The 24473-nt window shown below is 39.1% G+C and overlaps 1 protein-coding gene across 1 annotated transcript in view; it reads right to left on the bottom strand.

Annotated features, from left to right (window-relative positions):
* Window positions 1-2483: 2483 nt before the first annotated feature.
* RASEF (RAS and EF-hand domain containing) overlaps window positions 2484-24473 on the bottom strand; it is a 48518-nt gene continuing 26528 nt past the window's right edge. The window contains exons 5-17 of the mRNA XM_004677543.2: window positions 22255-22332; window positions 21390-21505; window positions 18291-18359; window positions 16624-16708; window positions 15605-15693; window positions 12033-12267; window positions 11304-11441; window positions 11025-11172; window positions 10004-10085; window positions 8734-8848; window positions 7580-7699; window positions 6254-6330; window positions 2484-2838 (exon numbers count right to left, since the gene is read on the bottom strand). Of these exons, the coding sequence (XP_004677600.1) occupies window positions 2739-2838; window positions 6254-6330; window positions 7580-7699; window positions 8734-8848; window positions 10004-10085; window positions 11025-11172; window positions 11304-11441; window positions 12033-12267; window positions 15605-15693; window positions 16624-16708; window positions 18291-18359; window positions 21390-21505; window positions 22255-22332 (1452 nt within the window). The 3' untranslated portion in view covers window positions 2484-2738. The remainder of the gene's footprint in view (window positions 2839-6253; window positions 6331-7579; window positions 7700-8733; window positions 8849-10003; window positions 10086-11024; window positions 11173-11303; window positions 11442-12032; window positions 12268-15604; window positions 15694-16623; window positions 16709-18290; window positions 18360-21389; window positions 21506-22254; window positions 22333-24473) is intronic.

Here is a 24473-nt window from a genome sequence, read left to right as displayed (position 1 = left end):
TTATGCAAATCACTTTAGCTTTAAATAATCAAATGTCACATATGTCATATAAAGCAGCAAGTGGAAAAAACAAATTGTAAAAATGCATGAGACTAAAAGTTAACAGTGAAAAATGTCCCATCCAACATTCTTTTCCATGATAAAGCTAAAGTATTTTCCACTGTGTCAGAATACATAAAAAGGAGCATAGTATAATTAGGATTTTAAAAGCTCTTGAAGGAAAATTTCACTCAAGATGAGTTACTTGCATAAGGCGATGCACATGTATCAAATGATATACATTAAAGCATTAACTATTTTTGTTCTTTCTGAAAAAATGTTTTAAATTTGAGAATGTCTTCATGAAATAAAATGTTGGCAATAATTATGATTTCTCAGCAATGCAGCTGAAAGAGTTTCAAGTAGCTTTTTTCTAAGCAAGATTGCTAACCAGAGCTCTAAGTCTCTAATTTGGATTTTGTTACCAAAATATTTATTTGGGTTTGGAAAGTTAAAGATGATTGTTTTGTCTATCAATTTTTGGTATCCTAGCCAAAAACTCCAGTGGAAAAGACCAAGGTAATACTTCCCTATGACAGGTAACTTTATATACAGATTGTCAGACAAATGTGGAGACATTTTGGGGCGATAAATAAAGGTAACACAATCACATGTGTACTAACGAAGCTTTGCACAACTGCACCAAACACAGAAGCATGTCTTAAATGATGTCTCCTCACTACCAACACATATTGCAAATCAGGTTCATTCCTAATTTGGGCTCTGCAGATGATACTGAGGCAAAACAGCACTGGCAAAACTTATCTCTTACCATAGCACAACAATAAGGACTCACTCTTGTGTTCAGGGTAACAATTCCCCCACAAATAAGGCACTCTTTGGGGTCCAAAATGTTAACTATTGTTCTGGGACCAAAAAATGTAAAACAGAAACAAGAATCCATGGTCAATTTGCTGAAGATGGACCCAACTTTATAGTAAAAGAAACTGGAAGTCATCTGTAAACCCAAGTGTTCTTCTAAAAGCTACTTGATGCCATGGCTATTTACAATCTGAGTGTGAGGTGTTTCTGGTCAATTTTCATTAAAAAAAAAAAAAAGAAGCTTGGAGAGTTTGAAATTTGATCATAAAAATCATAAAAGGAGAAAAATAGCTACAGGAAATTATTCTAATTCAAGAAAAAGACATTTTTTAGCTTATAGAAAACAATAAATAGTAGCTATTATTTACGTTTTTCCACCAAACTACTTGGAGCTTGGACATAGATGAACTAACGTTCAAAATACCTTGCAAAGAAGAACTGAATTGGTTAAAGCTACTGAAAAGTGAAACCCCCAAACCAGAATTGCTGACCCACCCTGGGGTCAGGTCTTGACTCTTACAGGAAGCTTGGGAGAGACTGCAGGTTCCGGGATAGAAAGACTAAAGAGGTTCTGGGTGACTCACTGGCTCGTAAACAAAGGCGAGTGACTCGCCTTTCCCTAATGCACCTTCTCTTTCAAAGGTTTATTTTTCAAAACCATACATAACATTTCTTTTATTGTTTATTATTTCAGGAAGTAAATAATAACAGGGAATGAAACCTGCATTATATTGGAGATAATTATTTTAAAGCATGGAAAGGGTTGAAATAGTATGCATGTTTTCATTTAGCAAAATGTTAAATCATTCCAAGTTATTACTGCATTTTGAAAATCACACACCTTTAAAATCACCCATAAAATTCATCCTTTAAAAGTATAAATTCAGTAGTTTTTAGTATATTCATAAAGGTGTGCAAACATTATTATTATCTAACTCCAGAACATCCTCATCTGCAAAAGAAACCACATACCTATTAGTAGTCAGTCCCAAGACCTCCCTTTCCCCAGCCCCTCGCAATTACTGGCTGGTGCACTGAAGCAGGGGGTAACTTTCCCGGGTGTTGTAGCTTGAGCAGTATGTGACTTTGTTTCCATTCAAATTTTTAAAAGCAAATTGAAAGCACAGACTTCACAAGTTTTCTGAAATTATAAAATACCTTCTTTAATATACAACTTTTGGTCATAAAAATGTTTTCTTCCTTTAAACGTTAAAAAAAAAATTCCATCTGCCATGGAACCTAAAACATCACCATTTTTCTCAATTAAATTCTGTTCTTGTTTCAGAAGTGAGAAAAACCAATACTCCAATATTAAAAAAGCATGAATAACCAGAGTCCTTATTGACTGTGAGCTGTTGTGCTCTTCCAGCGCTGCAGCATCTGAGAAGATGCTGCTTCACAGGCAGACAGATGTCATGTGGGCTGATGACAGGTCCAGGACAACAAGGCTAGTGAGCAGCAGAGGCAGGACAGTAACCTCCCTTTACTAGCTCTCCAGTACTGAGTATTAAGTGAATGTCACAAATTACCTACAAAGTCAGTTACCGTGTGAATGCAATTATGTCAGAATTTCTTCTATAGCTTTCATCTGAGAATGTGATTCTTTTTACTACTTTAGAGGCATTTCTAAATTATCTTTTAAGACTTTGTAAGGACAAGACAAGTCTACTTAACTAGAGATCCTAATTGATACACTGAAACATAACAAAGAATTGCCGAGGTTCAGCAGGGTCCCCAGAGCACAGTTCAGGTTTCCCACCTGCAACTCTCCATATAACAGTGCCTGCAAGATGTGCAATGCCATGTGAGAAGCAAAGAAGTCGGACAAATTCAGTGCTCTGGAAATGCAGGCTTCAAAGGCCACGGGTCTTTGGGGTCTAACCATTGCAACAGTTCTTCATCTGGGTCGACTTTTTGGAACTGCTCAGATTGGTAATGGATTTGCTATCATCCTCATCAGTCCTTTTCTTCACTTCCCTGGAGAGAGAAAGAAAGGGATAAACTACAGCACTCTGGATGGGAAAGATGACCTCTCACAGGGAGAAAGTGAAATTTAGGATTGCTGAAGGTCAGTTAGTAATGGTTCTGTTACATGTTGCCACAGTTTCTTATTTAATACACACACATACACATATACACATACACACATGACAGGTGACGGGGGAGCATTATTCATTCACACACGAGGAAATACTTGGGAAATGGAGGATACATAATTCAATGTACAACAGTCTTTCGATCATTTCAAACTTCTGACCTCTCTAGGATAAAACACGTTCACTGCTTTAAACCACCACCGGTGTGGAAATTCATTACATCAACAACAGAAAATTGATACAACCTCCAAATGCAAAATCTCAGCTATTTGGTTATTCGGCAAATGCCCAACTTATGCCAACTTCTGGGATCCTGCATCAGCTGATGTGGAAGGAGAGACAAATGTCTAAATATATCATTACAGGGGTCCCAAGAAAGCGACTCACATACATGCACACACACACAGAACACTGCAGGCAGACTAGTACATGGATGTGCTACAGGGCAGGGAAGGAAGTCTTCCTGGGCGTGGCTCAGTTCATGAGGAAAGGAGAGTCCAGACGCAGGGAACAGTCCACAGAAAGGCAGAGATGCATAAAAGAGCCTGGCCACAACTAGAGTAAAGCTGTCTGTGTCTACAGACCTTCATTCATTTGGGGAAAGGCTGCGGTTCGGTGGTGACAGGTTTCCTATCACTACTAGAGGGAAACCGCATCCAAGGGAGACACCTTTTCTGAGATTGAGAGATTTTCAGAGGAGGTACAGGGTCATCAGGCTGTTAGGACTCCCTTCAAAAACAAGTCGTGTTTCAGACAGTGCAAGTTCATAAAGTCTTCTAGTTCAAGTGTTACGACATGACAAGGTGTGAAAGGATCGCGCTGGGAATCATTTTATGAGATATAAATGGAGAAACTACATGGTTTACTCTGTATGTCACTTTCTAAAGGTGGAACTAGACCATTTCCACTTTAGATAAATACCTCAAAAGGCAGAGTCAAAAGCAAATGAAAGTCTTTTACATATGTGCTTCATTTGCAGCTTCCATATTTATCACATCTTTAACATAACTAAACTGAGGCCCAAACCAACCCATAATGCAGTAACATTAAAAAAAAAACTCCTTGATCAGTAATTCACAAGGAGTTTGGCTGCTTAGTGTGATATTCTGAACTATCGAAAATTAACGGTGATGTTAGCTGAAGTAACTGTGTGCAGCTGAAGTGACCTCCTTATTAAAACACCTTTGCACACAGGTGTTTTAAGCAAACAAACAGAAGCCTGGGCCAGTGCCTGGCTAACCCCCATGGGAGCAGAAAAACAGGGGGAGAAAGGCATAGGAGGCATAAGCTCCCGCCCATCTTACTGATATAATAAAAAAGAATCGATGCTGCCCTCAGGCTGTGATTGCAGTAATTTGGATTCATTTATCCCTAGTATTAGCCCCTCAGTCACTTCAGAATTCCCTAGTGATTATGTTATTCAGATGTGTTCAGGTTTTTATACGCAGAATCACAGACTGTCAGAACAAGGAAGGCCCTTGGAGATCTTGTTCTTCAGCCCCTCCCTGATCTTATGGATTAGACACACTCAAAGGGAGACAAGGACTTGGTCAAGATGCCACAGCTATTCAGAGGATGATTTAAGGATGGACTTTGAGCCTCCTGACACCACAACCCTCCAAGAAGCTGCGCAGCAGCCAACAGCCACACAGGGCTGACCTGCACCATCCTTCCCGCTCCCTGACAGAGCAGACTCAGCGGCCACTATCAGAGGTGTTGGTGGCCTCCGCTCCTGCCCAGTCGTGGGCCCAGTGTGCTCAAGACCTCATTTCCACCCCGGAATCCGCAGGGACATTTTAGTGAAACAGCAACATAACCATCTGCACCAGTAAAAACACCTACCAACTCAGCAATTATTCCACCTTTAGCAAAGATGAACACCTTTCATTCAATTAATTAATTACTTTCATTAAATCTCCACCCCTTTATTAAATGCACTTTTGCTGGTGTTCCCTCTGCACCCCCAGGTGCATGGAATCCAACCCATGTCCAGTCTCTGGAAGTTTGACCTGGGCTCTTGTTTAATAAATGTGATATTAGCCATGGTTTGCCTACTAGTTATGGGCAAAAACAAAAACCATGTAATTCACTTGAATCTCTACACACTTAAATGTCTAGACAGTTTCCGCTGCCTGTTCCAGGGCATACTCAGTTAACATCATTTTGGCTTTAAACAAAGATGCTTTCCAATGTGATGAGTGGGAGGTGGCTCTGTTTTCTTACAATGATAGTAAAGGAGAAATTATTCAAGACTCTTGAGTTCAAGTGGAAGGCGCCTGCCAAGCCCAGCCACAGACTGAGACCATAGAGCCACCTAAAGTTCAGAGGTCTGTTCCTAACACTTTCAAGTGGGGCCAATGTCTCCCTCAGGTCCCAGACCAATTAATTAACATATTCTATTCTAATCTCAATTAGCAATAAGTCATTAATACAAAAGCATCATTTAAACCACTGCAAAGTTTCTTAATTGTCATTGTATTATTAGCAGAATAGGACATCACACCAAGAGTTAAAACACTTAGAAAATCTCACAAATGACCAGGAAATGAACTACAAATCTAAAATTATGTTTTTGCTTTATCAGCAAGTAAAGGTCATTAAGCCTAGATTTTGTTCATACACTTTACTTTTTAAGGCTATTCAATCCCTTTATACAAATAATTATCTTTTTATTCATGGCAAAAAACTAGGCAGGAGAGATCCATCTAACAGATAATGCTTTATTGCCTAAGAATACTGCAAGGATTAAGGCACTCAAATTTATATCCAAGTTCTTCAGTGATGCAATATTCGTTCTAATCTACATCCCCAAATGTTATTTCTTATTAACACTATTGTCTGAGTTAAATAACTACCTCGGCTATAATTTTAACATAGTGCTTCCAACTGACATGATACACAATTTACTTTGTTGAGTTTATTTTCCCCATTACCCAGGAAAATAACACAATAGGTAATTATATTCAGAATAGTCTCTTGTGTTTAAAATCTTGTTCCTGGGAATAATTCATACAAGTCAACTATCAGCTTTGTAGTGACATTTTGCAGAAATGTCAATGACACCGCAGATGCACCGACTTTGTTTGGCAATAAAGGTATCTGCCAATGTTCACAGTGAATAAGCAGCATCACCCATTTTTATAAAATCCATGTTTAATTATTTGCCAACCACTACTGAAAGACAAGACAGTGTTTTTCAATGTAGATCCATGTATAGTAAAAAATTTGCAATATGTATCACCTCAGTGAAAATACGGTTCTACATCTAATTTCCCAAATATAAGACAAAATTTTACCGAGCCAGATGGAGAACAGCTTCCACTATATTTGAGCCGTCCTTGGCGCTTGTTTCACAGAATAATGCCCCATAGGTCTGTGGGAAAGAAATAGACATAAGTAAATGATGTCTTAAGTTTCCTGGAATTTTAGACTTTAAAATCAAAAAAATAAAATGATTTCCTGCTGAGTTGAGAATGATGAGTCACTAAGGACTAAGAAACTGGATTCAGAATTGGAATATTGAAAAAAAAAAAAAAAAGTGTGAGATTAGCTGCTCCAGGAACATTTCCTGGTGAGGAACTGCATTAAAAAAATACCTAATATAAAACTGTACATTATAAGATTCTTAATTCCAACAGTCACACATAGGCCATCAGACATTCTCTATCATGTCATTTGAGAGAGATAAAAATGGTAACTAAAGGGAATTACTCAGTGACTGAATGTCTCTCAAAATTATGCTCCTTTGGCCAACAGCTGACACATACATCCATCCCCTGGTAAGATTCACAGCCTCTCCTGGTAAGATTCACAGCCTCCATGTTCTAAAATCTACAGCCATTTCCTACTCCTCCAAGGAAGTGCGTGTTGTCATTGATCATATCACTTTCCTGCTTCAAACCTTTCAATACTTTCGATTCCTCTACAAGTCCTGTTCAAATGCTCTGTGACCCCATTCACCTCCCAGCTTTACCTCCCCCATTCTCCCTCATATACAACACTCCAGTTACCCTGACTGTCTCTCCACTTCTCCAGAGCTCCAAATGCCTCATCTCAGTGCCTCTGCCCCTACTCCCCCATCACCTTCCTTCACCAGGATGACATCCACCTGCTTTGCTGGCAGGTGATCCCCCTTTGAAGTTAAGTGTGTGATAACCTTGAAAACTTGATATTAGATCTTCTTACTATACAACCTTAGAGCCTTCTGTAATTTTCCCACCTAGCATTTGTTGTAAATATAACTGATGAAGTTATTTTTGTTTGCTTGCATCTAACCAGTGGGAGGTCATTTCCCTTGGGCAAGGGGATCCATGAGTGCTGTGGGCCTGTCTGTAGCACACCCAGACCTGTGTGAGACAAGGGGAGGAGGCTTCTTCTGGAGAAGAAGCAAGCAATGGGGAGAATAGATGGACCTTTCCTATGAGCCCCCAAGGCCAGAGGAAACCTATAAAAGTCACAAGACAAGAACCAGTTCATTACAACTACTTATATTCATGAAGGGGGTGGGAGAGCCTGGAGTCTGTAACAAAAATCCCATCAGACAGGATGGAGGATAGTCAAAGAACTTAGAAAGCAAAAGGCAAAAGTAAAAGACCTCTTCCAATTTGGCCATTCACACTCACCATGGCCAGTTTTTCCCCAAAGTGTCCTGAAACACATTTTTGTCCCTCTGCTGCAGTAGAGTCACGAAGATCCGCTTTGTTTCCAACCAGCATGATAGGAATACGCTTGTGAGTTGCATCCTACCAGGAAGAAAAAAAAAATTGCACTGTATCAAGCATTGGACAAGTCAGGATGTCAATGACAAAAGTTGTGAAGACGTTAGAAAAAGAACATTCTAGTTTTTTTGTTTGTTTGTTTGTTTTAAAGAAGGTGAGAACCAGACCCAACAGAAGAACCTAGAGGCTGAGATCTGACAGCAAATCACTCCTGTTCAGCCACTGTTGCTTTGAGTGCCTGTTAAAAATTACAGGTGTTAGACTTCCATGAAAAAGTATATATTAGCCAAGTGTTGTTTTTCTTTCCAAGAAAGTGTGCTGAACCATAGCTCCAACTTCAATTTTATGTTGACTAGTAACAGCTGGAGGCACACTTTGATCAAACTCATTTCCTACTTTGAAAACTTATTTGCCAAGAAAGCAGGGATATGAATGAAAGTTCCTCTCAAGAAAGACACATATCATCTCAGTTGACCAAAAGACAACAAAGGTGTTATCATACATTTTTGAAATACCAGGGGTATTTCAGCAGCATAATCAGTATAAAGAGTGAGGTCACTATGAGAATAATACTAAGAACACAGTTGCAATAGAACTTTGTTCCAAGCTTTGGGCTTTGGGATAAAAAAAAAAACAAACAAACAAAAAAAAAAACACAACTTTGGGCTTTAAAAAGGTGTATTGCCAGCTGTTGCCTTCAAGCACACATGGAAGGCACGTTGCATTTCCAATCATGCCATCCATCCAGCTGCCCTACCTTCTAGGCAACAGCAGCTGCTTCTCAGGGTACCTGCATGTTCACATGCTTCAAATGGGGGTTCTGCTTTAATCTTTAGGAAGGCCCAGAAACTTTGTTTCCAGAAATTCCAGTTTTGTATTGTCCTTTGCTGTGTAAGAACTTGTCAATAATTTGAGGAAAAGACCACTACCATTGGAAATTCAAACACCCAGTTCTTCCTGAAGTTCAGAGGAATCTGGTACAGAGTGAAGAACCAGCATCTTCAAGATGGCCTGCTACTCCTCCATATAATTTTGTTTTTTTCAATTTGACTTCTTACCTCAATCATATCAACCCATTCTCGCACATTAAGAAAGCTTTTCTCACAAGTAACATCATACAGCAGCAAAACACCATCTGCTCTTCTAAAGTAAGACTTGGCAATACTTCTGAATCTGGAAAAGAGAAAAGTATGTAAGCAATGGTTCTAATCAATCACTGGTTCTGCTTTACCCTTCATCTATTTCTTCTAAAACAAGCTCCAGTTGAAAAGAATTGTATGACATCTTATTACTATGAAATAGACCTCATCCTGGCCTAGATACACCTAGAAAAAAGGTAAAAATTTGTACTACTAATTAGAAATGCAAACCATATTCTCTACCAAGTAATCCCAAGAATGTTTGCAAACTGCAAGGTATAACCAGGATGAAGTTGAGAACTTATTTTCTAAATATGTCATTACCAGCCACAAGCTGATGAACCACAAGCCACAGAACCACATGTGGTACACAGAGAAGAATGGAAGATGATGTTCATTAGAGAAAAATTGGCAGAGGGGGGAGGATTGTGGGTGAGTGGAATGAGAACTTACAATGTGGAACGGCACAACGTGCCACACCTTTACATACATGGGGCCATGGGCGCCCCCTCGGGAGAGGACATACGCCAACACGGATGTTCCAACTCTAAGCCAAGTGCCATACTTTACTGTGTCTTAAATAGACCATATCAGCCCCAATATCTTTAAAAATGTTAAATTCCCAGTCTGTTGAGTATATGAATTTCGCAGGGTCAGGTACTTGTGTTGAGCCCTAGCCCTTGACCGGTGTTCGGTACAGAGACAGGCAGGCATCTGCACCTATTCGCTCAATAATTTGATAAATCCTGTTCTCAAAGAGCAGACGAGATTAAGTTCTATGCTTAGTGCTTTGGTCATCAACAATGCAAGCACAACACGGGAGGTTCTGTCACCAGATGCCAGTCTGCTATTTAGTTTGTGCCTCTGTCCCTGAACCGAAAGGAGCATCTGTCTTTTATTGTTTCACAACCACACAGCTCCTCACACCACATTCAGGAGTAGCCTCACCTCGATCCTCTTGTTAGGAAAAGACACTCTTTTTCCCAACTAACCATCAGCTGAAAGGTCTTCTTTTCACATAACCGATGCACATAGGAAGGAGAGTAAAGTAAGCACTGCTGAATTCTATTACACCCTATAGCCACAGAGCACATACTACTTGGATAATAACAAGCACCCAGACACCATGGGTCTACAAGGCCTGTCCGCACAGACACTGGCAGAGCCTGATGCCGGAGGAAGCACTTGCCTCTCCTGACCCGCCGTGTCCCAGAGCTGCAGCATTGTTTGCTCTCCATCGACAATAAGAGTTTTCATTTGAAAATCAACTCCTGGGAAGGAAAAGAACATGGAGGACATGATGTAAATAATCCTGCTGCTTTTACTTCCAGGCCCTCTGTAGATCAGACAGAACCAAACACTCAAAGCACAGCGAGGTTCAGAGGCAGGAGCATGGTCTTCAAGGAGAGCGACCTTCAGACATGCCGCACCCCCAGACTAAGGAACCAGGCACTCTTTTTATTAATCAAATTGTAATGAACTTTCAGCTGTGTTATCTCGAAGGGTATAATGGAGAAGCACACATTTGCAAAAGATGCCATTTTGCCATTGAGAAAAGGGTAATCAATCTGTTCTAACATTTCAGGTTATCAAAAAAGAACTCTTTAAATGAAGAAAAATAAATGATAATTTGCATGTCTTCAACTCCTTTCACTGATTATTATGCAAATTTGGGAAATCAGGACAATACTTATTCCTTGCTCTGAGAGGTATTAATCCTGTGCTTCTGTGGAGGAAGGAGCGACCATACATTAGGCTATGATTATGTCCATAATGGCAAACTGGTCATCAATAATGTCTCTTTATCACCATCACATGATACCTACCTATCACAAGGGCTTTCTCTCATTTTAAAAATTTTTCATTCATTTTCCTATTAAAAAATTGAGAAATATAAGTTCCCCCACAGCTGAGATTTGGGTGATTCAGCTTATTAGTATCTGGCTCTAGTGGGACTCAGACACGTCTGGTGCCTAAATGAATCATTACCTTCGACTCTGAAGTTGGTTTGGTTGATCTGACTGAACAGAACCCCCTGTCCTGGGCCAGTCCTCCTGTCGTAAAGTTGACCAAAACAGAAGAGTACCATTCTAAAACAGGGCACACACAGAGAGACAGACAGAGGTGCATCTGTGTGCATAATGCCTAAAGAACTTAAGAACAAGCTAAAAAAGGTCATTTTGCTTTACCGACTACAAAGGGATCCATACCTAGTGTGGCACTTGTATTCCCTCGGAATTCATTCTTGCAAAGTCTCATGAGAAAACTAGACTTCCCCACTGCAGCATCACCAGCCAGTACAATCTTGTAAGCCTTCTGTGAGCCAGAAGATTTCTGGTTGTCATCTACTATGTCTGTCTGGGGGGGGGGGGGGGGGGGAGTCACAGTGAATGACAAAGGTAGTGCCAGGGTTTTAGGGTTTTTTTTTTTCCCCTAATAAATAGTGTGGCAGAAAATTAGTCGTAGTGAATAAACAAGAAACCACCTACCTGTGGTGAAAGTGCCGAGATGGGCTTTCTAAACGAACTAACGATACTGCCTTCACTAACGGACCCCTGGGGTTTCCAGTCTAAGATGGAAGCCACACCATCTGAATCATATGTTTCCTCATCTCTAATATCAGGTACCTGTTGTTTAGTGAAAGAAAAAAAAAAGTCATTAAAAAAAAATTAAGGGTCCTCCCTGGTGGCGCAGTGGGTTAAAGCACAGCACTAAGAAGCTAAAGCCACTTCAGCATGAGTTCAAACCCCACCTGCCCCAGAGGTGACCACATGGTGTGGCAGACCTCTCCTGACCCGCCCACTGCTCCCCTCAGCAGTGTACTTCGTTGATCTGCCTGTTCTGCTCCCCTCTCTGTCTCTGGTGAATCCTCTCACCACCCCTGCACCTCTGGCCTGTACCCAAGTTCTGTATGCATAAATAAATAAATCTTTAAAAAAAATTAAAGCTAGATTCATTATATTATACATCTATAGCATGGATTAAATGAGAAGAAAAATCTGAATTTCAATCTACCGTTGAAGCTCTTATGGCATGGAGGAGCCTCAAGATGACCTGTGAGAACTTCTCCCTAACTTGGTGGGAAAAAAAGATATTCTGCTGATTATGCTTCATATTGTGACCTTTCAGATGGAGTCCCAATGCAGACACAGTCAGTGAAGTTGACAGAATTTCCATCAGAGATAAGACCTAGGACAGCAGTGATTTCTGAGGCTTACATCTGTATCTGAAGCGTCACCCCCAAAGTTGTCCTGTGTGCCTGGTGACCTCTGAAATCCCCGCTGGTGCTTGTATTCCACCTCGGAATCATACTCGTTAGAATCTCTCAGGGTAGACAAGCCACTGTCGAAGCAGCTCTCGGGCAGGCTGTCAACTTCATAATTCATCCTCTGCATAGGATCACAGAGGGCCAACGAGTCACAGTCCTCATCCACGTAGGAAGAGCGGGATGACCTGGGGCAAAGGAGAAGTCTGCTTTACCTGAGGCCGCACAATGCGAGGACCACATGGGCAACAGTTGGACAGCAGAAGGACCCTGAACCTACATTCTCACATTTGCCAAATGCCACACTGTAATTTCCATGATTAAGATTAGCGATAGCATGTTCAAAGCATAATCAGTTAATTTTCTGCAACAATTCACTAAAATAAAGACACTCAAGTATTTAATAAGTGAAGTTTTTTTTTGAAAGAAATCATTTTTACTCCCTGATACAGGAAGAATTATAATGCCCAAGAGGTAAATACCATTTCAAATTTCCTTCGTAAAAATGTACATAGAACAGTGAACCTTTTTACTCTAATGTGATCAGACCAGTGAACCTTTTTACTCTAATGTGATCAGACCACATCCTGAACAGCACGTCCACTTCTGGATAGCATCTCTAGTTCAAAGGAATACCAAGACCCCAGAAGAGAAAGATGACCATGATGACATGAGACTCAAAACCCTCAGATATGAGAAGCTGAGTGTATGTAGCCGACATCTCAATGGTTTCTCTCTTCAAAAATCTCCAAACTGACTCAAGAATACATCTGTCACTTTTCACAAGACAAAATAAGGACTACAGTAAACTTTTCTGGAAATTCTGTTTTAAAGCAATATGGTGAAAAAATAATGTGCATTTAAATATGTTGTTCAATTATGAAGTCCTTATCCCAGGGAAGGAATAGCTTACAAACAGCAGTCTAGCAAGGAAGGTAGGTGTGTGTGTGTGTGTGTGTGTGTGTGCACGCATTATCTGTTGTCATTTCATCATTTAGGAAACTGTCCTTCAAAAACTGATTCTAGCTCAATCCATAATAAATCCATTTTCTTGCATTATAATATATATATATAAACTATTCCAGTTGGTTGTTATTGCCAGTCAAAGGTGTTTGCTTTTAATCTACTTGTATTTTTGATAAAAAGTGAAAGAGAGGCCTTTCTGGTGGCACAGGGGTTAAAGTCTCAATGCTATCAGACTATCACCAGCCAAAACAGCATGAGTTCAATCCCTGACCAGGAAGCTAACCCACAAAGGACAAAGCAGACCTTTCTTATCTCACCTGCTGTTCCCTTCCGCAGTGTATTCAATAGGTCCATCTGTTTTGCTCCCACTCTGCTCTGTCTCTGGTGAACTATCTCACCCCTCACACCTCTGGCCTACACACCAGTTCTTGCATACATAAATAAAAATTAGAATTAATCTTTAAAAAAGAGTGAAAGAGAAATAAAATCCTGAATAGAGAATCCCCTTCATGATTGCTTAGATTCTAAATTTAAGATACATATACAGAGCAGACTTTTTCAAATTCACCTTATACACACACATACGCACACACAATCTATATATGGTGTATATCTCTGTGTGTGTGTGTATACCCTTATAAAGTAAATTATTCTTATCTGCCTGAAGAATATTTTCGTTCCAATAATATATGTGAAAATATAAGACAAGTTATGTTTTTGCTAGAGTTCTTAGAAAGAAAACAAAATTAAAACATATACAAGTTAAAATCAGTCTATATAAGCAATAAAATTAAATTTATAAAGTGCTTTTAACTTTTTATGTTCTTATCAAAAAGAAAATTAAATGTTAACCTTTTATATCAAATTCATGACCCTCCCCCAGAAAAAAAGCATTGGTCTAGACTGCGGTAGTCCATCAGTTAGTGATGGTTCATTGTTTTATTACTCTGAGGAGTTGGAATATGATGACTTTGTCCCTTAGAAACTACTGTCAAGAAGCACTGAATGAGTAATTATGAGTCTTATTCATAAAGTGCACTCTTTACAAAATTGAATCATGGTGAAACTTCTGAAATAGTTTTCATTTATGTGGCTTTTCCCCTGTGTTTAAAATAGATTTTATATGTTTAAAAAAAAAACTGGATGACACCCACACATTTTTTAGTGTGTGTATTTCTCAATAAAACAGAGGGCAGCTGCCTGTAAGCCAATAAACCACCAAAATAAATACTTTATAAATCAGTGAACAATAAAAACATCTCATACCTGGATACAATTTTCTTATAAGTGTTCACCAACTAACTTAGCAACATATCTTTCTGACCATTTTGCGTTAACGCCAGGATATAAAGTTCATTATTTTTTTATAATGAAAAGGAATGAAGGTCTATCAGAAAGATGCATCAGAAGTGGAGAGCTGGAAAGCTGTACTTTATGCGTTCACTGCTTATTTCAATCTTTGACATATGGCACAATTAATTTTTTAAGTAGGAACACTGGACCTATTTATCAATAAACATAAGTAATCTTTGAATTTTTATTGCTAGATGCCAAGTTGCAACAGGGCCAATAGTTCCACAACTTTGATTTAAAATAGACCTTAATTCAGATGGTTTCACTTTCTCTGTATTCACTTGGAATACAGAGAAACCAAACAAAGGGGCCAGAAAAGACAAAACTTGCAGCTGACCACAGATCTAAGGCATCCAGCAGGTGCTGGGGGGTGCAGGGGGGATTCAAAACAGGGAGGGATGAGTACAAGGGACTGGGGTGATGGATCATGGGTGCTGTCATGGTGGTGGAAGAGTTACGCAGCTCACCTACAAGGAGAAATCAAATACTGTCTAAAAATGAACAGCAACGTTAAGAAAATAGGTGAACAAATTTAATTGAAAAAACAGTGTTAATTCTCACTTCTGATCAGCTTCTACAGTTCCTTCCATCCAGAAACTCACATCATGCACTACCCAGATCTCTATTCATTTTGAAAGTTTCCTTCTATTAGAGGATTGAGGAGGGAAGATGACAGGACGTTGGCACTGAGCCCAGGGGAGAAACTGGGAAGTCTGTGTACAGGCGGTGTATACTCCCCAAATTACATAGTTGTGTAAAATACTGGCAAACTAATAAAAGTTGAGGGTAAAAAAGGAAAGTTTCCTTTCCCTTGAACAAAGTTCATATAAGAGTATGCTGAAGTATTAAATATTTACAGATTATGCCAGTCTCCATGTCAGATACCTGACATTCTGCAAGATCATTTACTGTGGTCACCAGTTCCCTGAAACATCTTACTGAGTTCACGTCTAAGAAACAAGACATGATTAGGGATGAGGTAAAGGTGAGATTCAGAAAGCCAATTCAATAACATCTTAAGGAAATCCATTTGCCCTCTCTGAAATATTTTCAATTTAATCTTTACAAGCCTCATGTTTCATAAATTTAAAACAAGATAGGAGAAAATAGAAATTAGTGACCAACATAAATAATTCAACACTAAGAAAATTTACTTTCCTTTCAACTTTGATCCAGAATACAAACAAAAAGCAGCTGTTAACATACCTGTCATAGCCCAGATGGTGAGGAGAATGACCATTAAATTTGGGGCTGCTCCTAGAAATTGTATTCCCTGGTGATATATTATTTATGCGCTGTAATGCAAAGGTAATATCATGTTATTTCATATAAGCATTTGATTTATATATGTACTATACAGAAAACATCAGATATGTGATAGATGATGACGATTAAGATAGATGTTATTGTAGCACACTAGTTAAAACTTTGATATCTTACATGAGCAAATATGAGCATGAAAATCAAGAAAAATCCACAGCAACACAACTTTCCATGGCACTCTGTTCTCATCATATCTTAAGCCCAAACCCTATGGCAGAAGCTGTAAAGGGGCATCCTCATTCCCCAGATTTGCCATGACCTTGCAATACCAATGTTGTTAGATTAATCTCTTCTTGAACCACAAATTGACTTAGTGATGAGTTCATGGTTTTACCTATACCCAAAGCTATAGCACCAAAACTCCACATAAGAAGTTGACCCCCAAAAGTGGGAGAAGAGGCTTTCTCCCCTATGTCTTCAAATAATTTTCAATGAGCCTAGCTTGTTTCTATTGAAGGACTGAAAATCCAAGCCTCCACGCTCATAATCTCACTACAATAAAGAACACTTGATGTGCCTACAACACTCCTATTCAGAGACACCTCTCCCTCGTCTCAGCTGGGCAATACTGCATTTGTGACATGTCCCTCTTTCTTATTATTCCAATCTGTACATGTCTGAACTCCCTATTGCAATATAAACTCTTACAAGACACATGTCACATCTACACATCTTTCTCCAGCTTTTTAGAACATGAAACAAAAGAGTTGGCTAACATTTAGGTGTCCGTTCCTGCACAGAAGTGCATATTTTTCAATTTGGGAAAATACTGTCTCCTTTTAGCAGAAAGAACAGCTTCTCACTATTGCAGAGATCTACATAAAGCCCTCTTCCAAAAAGTGATACACAAGATCTTCTGTACCACAAAAAAAGAGCAAAAGTAACAAATTTATACTGCATACCAATGATCTGTTGAACTTGCTGTAAGTGTTTTCCAGGGCGCTCCTGAGGCCATCATTGCTGTCATGCAGTTTCCGGTTAGCTGTTCTATGGAAAAAAAAAAAAAATCAAAGAAATAAGCAGATAAAGAAGAAATTTGTGGGGGTAAATGCACTACTTTCTTTTCAAGCTGTGTGATTCAGAGCATAGATTTACCACTTCTTGCAACTTTCTACCATTTCCCATTTAACCTCATAAAACTGAGATAATAATTCATTAAGGGAAGTGATGTAACTGATGTATCACCTCTCTCTAAAGATCTCAAGGCATTTAAGAGGGAATGAACTACACAGGGGAACCCCCTCCTCCCTCAGGTAGCCCCTTTGTTTGCATGAACATCTCTGCTCCCAAAATGCCTGAACCCAACCAGCCCCTAAGCTGTTCTCTGACCTGGCAGCCAAGCTGGATGTGGCATGTTACAATCACACTTCTTCCTCCTGGCTGCCCCTACAGCTGCATCCTTCATGAGTCGGTGCTGTTCCAACCAATGTCATGCATCAGTTACGGGCTATGATGCCGACACTGGTTTTAGGCACTTACTTTTTGTCCTACAAAAGTGACTCTAATCTGGCAGAGCCATAGCAATCTTCTCTATAAAATCAGTACAACAAGACTCTGCTTTATAGGATGATCAATCTTCCCCTAATTAAGTTTTATTCATCCTTCAAATCTCAGGTCAATGCTGCCTCCTCCAGGAAGGCTTCTTAGATATTCCCAGCTAGAAAGAATCTTTTATTATATACCTTTAGCAGACACCTTTCTTTTCTTTGTCTCATTTCACTCATTTGGCATTTTACATAATTTCCATAATTTTTTATCAGTTTTCCATCTGCTCCTAGACTAACCCCATAAGGAAGGAACATTTCCCTCCTACTTGCCACTCTACCCTCAGAGCCTGTAACATCTGACCCACATAAGGTGTTGAGTGAGAACTGCTGACTGAACAAATAAATGAACGAACACATTATTGTAGTACATCGTATCTATAAAAAACGGTAAAACATAACACGTATTTAAGAATGATGAAAATCAATTTGTCAAGCCTGACTGTAAATCATATGGGGGAACTGAACCCTGAAGAAAACACTGTATGAGAAAGGAGAGAAAGGCATGCAGTGGGGATGGTTTTGTGGGGAAGATCCTCAGAGGATGGAGTTACTGCAACTTAGTCGTTAGATTAAGAGAGCAGGTACGACATTTCGTATAGGGTAAGAAGCAAACAGACAAAAAGATAATGTGCCTCTAATAAGCAAGTGAATCAAGGAAGAAGGACTGTAACAGCGGAGGTCCTGAGGCTGACACCCCATAGTGTATTCAGCTGGGGGAAAGCGCCAAGTTCAGGGTGCCTTCTTCACAGAGGTACAGTGAAGCCACGCGGACACATAGCCTGGCTGGCACGGGCATTCAGAGAATTAAACTCTATTACTTGGATTTGAATCGTTTATTTAGGATTAAAAGCATCAGAAAATTGAGTGCATGTGCTGAATGGCACCAGGGTGAGAAGAAGTATGTGCGGCCCCAAGAACCCAGGTTTCTTAACTAGCAACTTGTGTTGTAGGTGCCACTTGTTTTACTAACAAGAAAATAAGTAAAATGCAAAATGTGATGAGCATTTTCTATGAGAACTTACTGGAGTATTTCAATTTGCCTCTCAAGACTATTTCGATCTTCCGTGTACTCTCGGATTATTTGCAGATCCCTGTAAAATTATATTTTATGTTTGAATGAGAATTAGGTGTTTGGCTGCTCCTTCTTCTGTAGTTACCCTCCCAGGTCACTTTTCACCTGTTTCAAAGATGCACATCCTGGGCCGTGGTTTTCTGTCTTTCTGTGCTTTTGCTGGGTTTTTCTGTGTGTCACCAATGATCTCTCCTCCTCTGGCCCCATAAGCACACAGACATGCACATCCCATCTCAACACCCACAGCGCTTCCATCCCCACCCCACTGACGTGGTTCTGTTGGACACTGGAACCAGAGAGCTCGCTCTCAGCACCACCCTTCCTGCAGGCTCATTATCAGCCCCTCCAATCCAGTCCACCCTCTCGCCACCAACCCTTCCCCGTTTTGTTTGTTACAAACCTCATACAATCCCAACCCCAGCTATTTCTCCTTTCTTAGGATTCCTTCTTTTTCCTTACCTTGTCCCTACTTCTGCTCTCTTGCCTCTACCCCCTAAATTACAGAGGAGTCCCCCAGACCAGACTCTCTCAGTTCATCATGAACTCACACTCTGTGATTTATTTCTGTTACTCTTCTATGAAGCTCTGCCCTCTTCTTCAAAAGATCCCCTCACAACACTTGCTACTCACCTCCAGTCCCATTTTTTTTATTAAAAAGTTTATTTTTACATCATTTTTCACTTTTTTTTTTTTCATCTCAATTGTAATCCCCACGGGTTTCCCATCACCAAATCACCCCTGTGCCACCACCATAGTCCCGTGCATTTCCCTCCCTTCCCCCCCCCCCGTTTTTGATCCCATTCCCCACTCCACCCCCACATAATGTCTCTGGTCTATGGTTGTTCATTATTTTTGTTATTTTCTCGCCTGGTCCATTATACTCCTGCTATGAGTGAAACCATCCGGTATTTTTCTTTCTCTTTCTGGCTTATCTCACTAAGCATGATCTTTTCCAGCTCCATCCAAGTTGCTGCAAAAGACATGTGTTTCTCTTTTTTGGTTGCTGAGTAATATTCCATTGTATATATGTACCACATCTTTCTAATCCAGTCATCTACTTTTGGGCATTTGGGCTGCTTCCATGTTTTTCCAATTGTAAATAAAGCAGCAATAAACATGGGGGTACAAGTGTCTTTTTCAATCAGTGTTTTTGTGTCTTTTGGGTAGATACCTAGGAGTGGGATTGCTGGGTCATAGGGAAGCTCCATGTTTAGCAGTTTGAGGAACCTCCAAACAGTTTTCCATAGTGGTTGTACTAGTTTGCATTCCCACCAGCAGAGCAGGAGAGTTCCTTTTTCTCCACATCCTCGGCAACATTTGTTGTTGCTAGTTGTTTGAAGATGTGCCATTCTCACTGGGGTGAGGTGGTATCTCATTGTGGTTTTAATTTGCATCTCCCTTATTACGAGTGATGTTGAACATTTTTTCATATGCCTGTTGGCCATCTGCATTTCCTCTTTGGAGAAGTGTCTTTTTAGCTCTACTGCCCATTTTTTGATGGGCTTGTTTACTTCATTTTTGTTGAGTTTCATCAGTTCTCCGTATCCAGTCCCATTTTTACACAGACAAATCTCATCACTAGCTTTCCAAAATTCAGGCTATCAAATTTTGTTCAAAGTTACCCATCCATTCACTCCTTCAATGTGGCTTAAAGTTCCCTCTATTGTTTGCAGGAACTTAAGATCCACAGCAAAAAGTTTTGGGTCTTTACAGTGTAGCCTTAAACTCCTTTTTAAATTTAACTCTTTTTTTAATATTTTATCTTTCCTTTCAAAGTTATTTTTTTTTTAATCCAGTGATCTCACCACTGTTCCCCAAGTCAGACTCACCCTTCCTGTGTTCCTACCACTGCTTTGGTTATTGCCTCCATGAGAACATCTCTGAGACTCTCTTTTCCCATCTAGGGAATGGGGGTAATGAAAGTCCCTAACTGGTAGGCTATTTTGTGGGTTGAAGCATCAATGCTTAGTGAAACGCTAAGGAGCGTACAGGCAGATGGCAGTGCCATTCATTGATCCCTCTGATTTAACTGGTTAGTAATGACGCTGCCTCTGTTCCCCGTCTGTGCCAGCACACACTACCCTCCCCCAACTCACCTCTTCACTAAAGGTCCCCACCCCCCTCAGAGCTAAAAGCATTGTCTACCATTACATGGCAACTAACCCCTCGCAAGACTAACCCTGTTGTTTCTGACGTCGTTCAGCTCCTTTTCTGCCCTCTTTCAGGCTCTAGTGTTTACATCTATAATGTTCCAGATAAATCTGAGGTTTTCAAAGAACAGAGCAGGGCCTTGTTTTTCCTTTTTTTTACATCCTCCACACTCCTAGTTCATTGTTTAGCTCGGGAGCCTGTATAGAGTTTAAGGACTTGATAAATACTTCTCGGCTTCATATTATAGAAACTTAATTCTGATGAAAGTTTGTAAACCAACAAAAAAAAAGATGTTTTTCCCAAATGTACTGTTATGAATATGTATACATAGATTTAATATGCATGTATGCAAATATACTTATTTTGTGTGTGTATATATAGATTTACACAGTGTGCATTCTATGTCTGTATACATACGCTTTGTCTATTTACAGATCCTTCATGTCTATGTATATGTATACAAATATGTATGGGGTGTGTCTGTGTATGTGTGTTTAGTCTTTTTAACACCACATTGCAAAACTAAAGCACAGTAAAGTAACTTGAATAACCTAAGATATCTACTTTTCCCTTGTCTTATACTGCAGGTTCGGGAATATTACCTTCAAAGCAGTTTAATTAGCACTGACTCTTGACGTCAACTTTAGATGTTTTTTCTACTCCCAGTTAATTCAAACATTTATTAAGCCCTGTACTATCTTAACCAGCCAATACTTAAACTAATAAATCTATTTGTTTGAAAAAATTAAAAACACTAGGAAAGTGACACTGAAAGTGAAATCTCTAGAAAGCAAAGTTAACAGACAACCTTTCTTATATTGCTGAGCTTGGTTCACATGAATAGTCTCCTAAATAAACAATTTACTCAAACCAAAATATAAGATGTAAAGTGCCATACCTTTCAGAATTCAGACTCTGATCAGCATAATCACTTTTCAAAGCATCTAGTTCACTCTGAAGAAAGGCTATATTTGTTTGTGCTTCTAAAAGATCTTTCTTAACTTTCTGATTTTCCTACAGAAAAGGGGTAACATAGGCCATTAGATCTAAGTTCAACATAGGAGAAATGAAGTTACATATAGTGCAACCTTCCAAAACAAACTTTGCCCCTGCAGAAGTCTTCAAAACTTGGTGTTCAAAAGAGTTAATTTTTAACAGAGATCATTTGAAATTATTGTAAATTGAAAATCTAAATCCTCACAGTTGTTTTTGAATGTTAAATATTTGACATTTGTTGCTATCCTATGGGTCAACAGTTTAACATGATACACTTTAACATGCTATGAACAAACTACCTGAGGCTAAATACTTAAACATCTCTGTTTTATTGAATGAGCACTATGTGACTACTGATAAACATTCTCAATAATTGATAGCATCTAGTACCATGGAGGCTGGCTAAATCCTACCACCTGACATATTTAAGTTTTGTATTTAAATATTAACCATTGCAGTTAGGAAATTTCTTAATTTTTACTTAATTTTTTTTCTTAAGAAAAAAAAAGAAGAGAGAAAAATCCTTGGACCCTTCCAGTGCCAAGACAGTAGACAAAGCATGTCAGTCTGTCTCTTTTCTTCCCATTCACATGAAATTCCAAAGGAAATAACCAAATAAAAACTAAAAGAATGGAAGAGGTGCCCACCAGCGGACAAGTATTTTAAACACATTTTCAGAAATGGGAAACTATGTAGAAATGTACTAACTAAAGAAAATAGTAGTCTGACTGAAAATACATTTCTGAAAGTGAAAAGGTAGTTCTTACCATTGATAAGTCATAAATTTTTTTCTTCAATGCAGTCACATCTTCTTTTTGACATATGTGTTTGGATTGTTCTTCTAACTGAAAGATCAAATAAAAGTGTTTTAACAAACTCCAGCTGAATGAATTTGGCTAAGTTCAGAATTATCCTCACATACAGATATTGAATTCCTAGAAGTCTTCAATTTTCAACATCACACGACTGTAAATTAAACTACATGTACTTCAAAAAGATCTGAAAGTCTGATAAACGATTTAAGCATTTGAAAAGGAATTTTATTTGAAACACCTTGTTTAGAAACCATTTGACTATTAAGTAATCCAAGTATCATCTGTTTTCAGTTATGCTGCATTTTAATATGAACCTTTAAATTCTCCTAGAATTGTATCTAAACTTTCTATCCTGTATTATAATTGTTTGTTTATGCCCTACCTCTCCTATTAGAGTCTAGTAGGATTTTTAAGGGTAGAGTTAGTGTTAGATTAACCTATGTTTTGCTCCATAGTAATTTGAAGAGATGCTTATAAGTGACCAAAATCAGTAACATTTAATTATGATATGACACTAAAAACATACAAATGCAAAACTATATAAATGCATACATGAATTTATATGTGTGTGTGTGTGTGTGTGGATATAAATACATGAATTTTGCTTGTTGGTTGACTAATTACTATTTCCAGAACCAAAGGGGCTCTGGAGACTATAACACAGACAACAAAAATGTCTTTTCTACAAATAGTGACATCCCCAGGGGGATTTGTGGATATCTGGTGATTGAATAATTATACATTGATCAAAATGTGCACCTATATTTCACCAAGTCCAAGGCAAAAATCTAAGTACTTTGACACCAGACTTTGTTCATCTTATTAGATGTGATCGACCAAAGGCTTCCACTCCTCCCCCCCCCCCAAGTCATGACTACGATATGTGTCACTGTCACTGAGAAGAGCTATCAATTTTAAGATGTAAACCAATTTCAAGAAGAAAAGCTGTGGGAAAAAATGAGTTTCTCAGAATCTGTGGCATAAGGTGAAAGCAACTTTAATAAATTTGCCAAGTTTGTAGTTCGTTACAGCCTGTAATATATTCTCACACAAGTTATCTCTTATTTGCTTGAAGAAAACCTTTTCAAGTATAAGTGAGAAAGCACAAACTTTGTTGTAAGACTGGACCATTGTTTGTTAGCAGGATGATTTTGAGCAGGTTATTTAATTTCTCTGGCACTCAGCACTTTTCTGTAAAAGCAGGATATTTACACTTTCCTCAGTGAAAAATTGAGAACTCTATTTTTTTAAATATGGGGGGAATTTAATAAACTACAGTCAATAAAATATCAGATATTAAGGTTAAACAGGATAGTCTGTTTTTAATCCATTTTACAGATGAACAGCAAAAGATAAGAAAGAGGAAGTCAATTGTCCTAGCACAATAGTGCCTTTGAGGGCTCAGGTCTCAGCACCCCTCAATGTTTGTGTTCCATGTCTATTTGGTCTTCAGCATTTGCTGTATCGGAGCTAGAATCTTCATCTCTTATTGCATACATTCCCTTAGTCTGAGGATTTGGTATGACGTGGAAATAAGGATGGTGACCAGGAGAATGTGACTGGACAAAAACAAGCTATTGGTTCATTCAAATGCTGTAGAACAGGCAAAGTATGTATGGTCTAATGACCTGTGGAAATCAGATATAAAGTTGGCAATAATTCCCAAGGCTATTAGGGAGAGTTCTTAATCATTCCAGAAGTATAAACTGCAACAGCCTACCAAATATAGTTAATCTTCACTTGTTCTCATTGAGTATAAACACTGGAAGGAGCACTACAGTTATATGAGCCAGCAGAGAGGCAAAGTAATGTGTCTAAGTTCACAATGCCGCCTTCAGAGATGATTATTTTTCAAGTGTTCATATTCATTTTAGCTAAGATATTTTCATTCGTTATGGAGACAATTCACATAACAAGAAGTGTGTCCAGTACTGGGTTGGAGCCAACTTGCAACAGCAAGTGAAAGATTATTTTCAGCATCTATTCCCAAACTCTGCATCAGTGGAGTCAACTTGGTAGCTTAAAATCAGTAATGAGGGTCCTCCCTGGTGGTGCAGTGAGTTAAAGCACAGCACAAAGAAGCTTAAGCCACTTCCGCATGAGTTTGATCCCCGCCTGCCCCGGAGGTGACCACATGGCGCGGCAGACCTCTCCTGACCCGCCCGCTGCTC

This window comes from Condylura cristata, unplaced genomic scaffold (assembly GCF_000260355.1).
Source record: "Condylura cristata isolate star-nosed mole 26May11 unplaced genomic scaffold, ConCri1.0 scaffold00006, whole genome shotgun sequence".
Lineage (NCBI taxonomy): Eukaryota > Metazoa > Chordata > Mammalia > Eulipotyphla > Talpidae > Condylura > Condylura cristata.
The sequence above is the reverse complement of the archived record's forward strand: the minus strand, read 5'-3'. Positions and strand labels throughout refer to the sequence as shown.